This window comes from Oncorhynchus tshawytscha, linkage group LG12 (assembly GCF_018296145.1).
Source record: "Oncorhynchus tshawytscha isolate Ot180627B linkage group LG12, Otsh_v2.0, whole genome shotgun sequence".
Classification (NCBI taxonomy): Eukaryota; Metazoa; Chordata; class Actinopteri; order Salmoniformes; family Salmonidae; genus Oncorhynchus; species Oncorhynchus tshawytscha.
This window is the reverse complement of record NC_056440.1, coordinates 8805524-8809094: the sequence shown is the minus strand read 5'-3', so window position 1 is coordinate 8809094 and position 3571 is coordinate 8805524. Positions and strand designations below refer to the sequence as shown.

The following is a 3571-nucleotide window of genomic DNA, read 5'->3' as shown; positions in this document are numbered from 1 at the left end:
GCCAGAGACAGTGTTTGTATGTGGCGCCACAGAGTGAGTGATATAACTGTAGTGTATAAAGGCTTTGTCCCACATTACACCCTATTCACTCTATAGTGAACTACTTTTGACCAGTAATGCTCTATATAGGGAATAGGGTGCCATTTGGGACTCAAGCATTGTCACTGTAGGAGTGGTCCTTATAATACCACTCCTACTGAAGCAGGTGGCTGTGAGGCGCCTGTTGTATTCCTATAGATAGTGATCAATGGTATTACTGATGAATTACAGATTCTATGCCGTACTATTTACCATGTCCACCCTTAGCAATGTCCTCTCCCTTACCTAACTGTTTATTCACTGGGATGGCTTTTTGACATTATCTGGAATTCAATTTGTTCAATCAGCACTTCAAATAGTAGCAGAATTTGTTGTTACACCTTATAGGCTTCCATATGTCTCTTGGTAATATAAGTTGTGTTCTCATTGATTGGGTCATCACTAAGTTGTTCTACGTACCACCTGTGGGTCAACATATCACCTGGGGGGGGGGGGCATGAGAACTTTAGAAACAGCTAGATGGCACAGTAAGAACCTGGGGGAACCTGGGGGAGGGGGGGGGGCTGAGATCTTTATAAACAGCTAGATGGCACAGTAAGGACCATCAGCAGTTGGGTGACTAGAGAAGACAGACGTCCATCTGAAGAATATCTAGGTAAGACATGATCTGTTGTTCTGGTGCTGTTATATTATTTTTTATCTTTTTTATTTTTTATCTCCATCCAGGATATGCTGGTGGTTAAATCAAACACACTTCTGGAAAGCCACTATCTGCATTTGAATAAGAGCCTGTTTTTCTGCTGTCTCAGAACTGTTCTGGTGTCTTCCAATTATTTATCTCTCACTCTCTCTCTGTCCATCGAGCTCTCTCTCTTCATCCACTGACTAATCTCTTAATATTGATAATATATCCTGATCTTTCAACTCTATTTTTACTCCACCTCTCTGAATACAGTTTGTAGTGTTAGTTTCAAACTCTTATGGACATGTTTATACCTTCCCCTCCTCTCCCCTCCCTTCATCTCCTCTCTCTCTGACAGTGTACCATGGCCTCTCTCTCTCTGTCCCTGGGACTGCTGGTGCTATGCACCCTGGCTCTTGTACACTGTGACTTGTATGACGGCCACGTCAGGGTGTGGGGCCTTAGTGCCTCCAATCTGAAAGGAGACCTCCTCTCCCAGCCAGACCCCTACGTCAAGGTGAATTGATTCATTTATTTCTTCTTTATTTAACCTGAACAGTCAGTTAACAAAACATTCTTATTTACAACAACAAACTGTCAGGTGGGGAGATAAAACAGAAGTACAGTGATGTTACAGACAGGACAGACATCATAACACAGAAGGACAGAGACACAGCAATAATCAAACAGTTTGTTTGGATATCAAGTAGCCTACAGTGACGTGTGACCATGAAAATGTCAGTGATTGGCTTGTTATTTGTTAGGTGAAGTAATATTAAAAATGAACAAACAAACAAATTAATTAATTAATTTTAAAATACTTATAGAGGTTCCTCATTCAAGTGAGCCAACTGTACATACATTAAAAATCATTCAGTATTAAAAGCACAATAATAAAATTGAAAAAATGTTTAATAAATTGACAACATCTCTTCCTTAGGTGTGGTGCGGCCCAGCCTTCGGTGGCATGAGCAGCATTCTGAAGAACCAGGCCAACCCCACCTGGCCCGGTGAGTTCAACTTCGTAGACATCATCCACAAGTCTGTCCTGAAGCTGGAGGTGAGTTTCCCACCTTACTATGCAAAGCGTTTTGACCACTGGAAAAGCACTATGTAAATCCCATCAATTATTATTATGATGTTGAAGATGATGATGATGATGAGGAGGAAGAAGATTATCATGATTATTTTTACTATTATTGTTATTATGATGATTATTATTATTAGGTGTGGGATAATAACGTCGGACCAGATCACCGCCTGGGAACCTGCACCACCACCATCCGCCCAGGAACACACACTGAGACCTGCCACCTGAAGAAAGGCACCGTCTACTACACCTACAGCTACGACTACAGTCACTAGATGGAACAGAATGATGATTAGATTGTAACCTATGACCTTTGTGACCTTGTGTCTGATTGGTTCTCTTACCCTTTCACTCATGTATTCACTTCCTTAGAGCATCAATTAAAACAACTTTCTTTACGGCAAGATGGTCTCAGTCTAGCTTCATGTTTCTGAATTGTTTTATGATTTCTCAGAAGATGCATTTGAAGATGGTCCATATCATATTAAAAGAGATAAATTGATATTTCTACTAGATTTGAAACCATTCGATATTTACCTTTTACAGTGTAACGACGTGGCCCTTTTGGGTATATATTATGCCCCCCCTTAGTCTCTCTCCCATCCCAGGTTTTACAACGGTCATATATTCCTGCTAGAAACTCTCTCTCTTCACTTCCATGGAGTATGGAGGGAGAGAGCCTATGGAGAACAAAGACTTTCTTCTTCCCAAAACTCTTTAATTGGAGAATTAAACAATATTTGTATTTTTTGAGAATGGGGGAATGGTCTGTGGACACTTAAGGGTCAGTCATGTCGAGTTTGTTTTCTTTGGTGATCTCATGAGGACAGGAAACACACATTACTATGTCTTTGGTTTAGCACACTCAATTACGGGGTTATCATCTAAATGTTGTGAGACCTATGTTATTAGATATAAAACTATTTGTGAAAAGATTAAATGTGATGGTTGCCTTCTAAATGAGAGTATGGATTTTCAAATCAAGTTTAACTAGTCAGTTACAGTTTGGCCTTCTTTCATAATCAGCATTTCAGATAAATACAACATTTCCCCATGGTGGTAATTAAGTCCTTATGTTATGTTATGTTGATCCAACCTGGGATGACATGGTGGAAGCTAAGCTGCAGTATCACCATCAACATGGGAACCCACAACGTCAGGGAACCCTCTGTTATACTTACAGTTACATTAGGAGGTCTGATCTAGGATCAGGTTTTCCCAGTCCAGATCAATCTGCTTCGATATGCTCTAAAAAGTCAAACTGTAATGAACACACTTCATGAATACGGGCCTAGATCAGGGCCCGTGTCCACAAAGTGCCTCAGAACTAGAGACTGCTTTCCAACAACAGGTGGTTTCTGTTGACTATCTAACGGATGTTCTTAAACAGGAAAACAGCTGAGAGCAGAGCATTACATTTACATTTTAGTCATTCAGCAGACGTTCTTATTCAGAACGACTTACAGAGGAGGACAGAGGAGTCGAGGAAAGGACAGACTTTTGCAAAGTGAGAATCTCACAGTGAATAAAATGTATCTCACCCCTGCTTGGACCTCGTGGTCCACCACAGAGACAGAATTTGACTTCATTCAAGCAAAGTAGTTATTAATGACCCATAGAGAATTGGTCATAATTGGTGGCAAATTACTACAGTATCTCAAACTGATTAAATAATGGAGCCTGGCCCATGGGGAGAAGATTATGTTTGACGGCATTGATATTAGTAACAACAAGACAAGCCGTTGGACAATCACAATGTG

At 40.5% G+C, this 3571-nt stretch overlaps 1 protein-coding gene across 1 annotated transcript; it reads left to right on the top strand.

Moving 5' to 3' along the window:
* Window positions 1-608: 608 nt before the first annotated feature.
* On the top strand, window positions 609-2215 carry LOC121847913 (calcium-dependent lipid-binding protein-like). Its single transcript, XM_042331286.1, has 4 exons — window positions 609-694; window positions 1080-1238; window positions 1662-1781; window positions 1949-2215. Exons 2-4 carry the CDS (start codon window positions 1086-1088, stop codon window positions 2084-2086), a joined length of 411 nt encoding a protein of 136 aa, XP_042187220.1. The 5' UTR covers window positions 609-694; window positions 1080-1085; the 3' UTR covers window positions 2087-2215.
* Window positions 2216-3571: the final 1356 nt, after the last annotated feature.

Coding starts and splice junctions, on each gene's coding strand:
- LOC121847913 (XM_042331286.1), top strand. CDS start 1,086: ATGGCCTCTCTCTCTCTGTCCCTGGGACTGCTGGTGCTATGCACCCTG. Junction 1,239..1,661: donor AGCCAGACCCCTACGTCAAG/GTGAATTGATTC, acceptor TCTCTTCCTTAG/GTGTGGTGCGGCCCAGCCTT. Junction 1,782..1,948: donor AGTCTGTCCTGAAGCTGGAG/GTGAGTTTCCCA, acceptor TATTATTATTAG/GTGTGGGATAATAACGTCGG.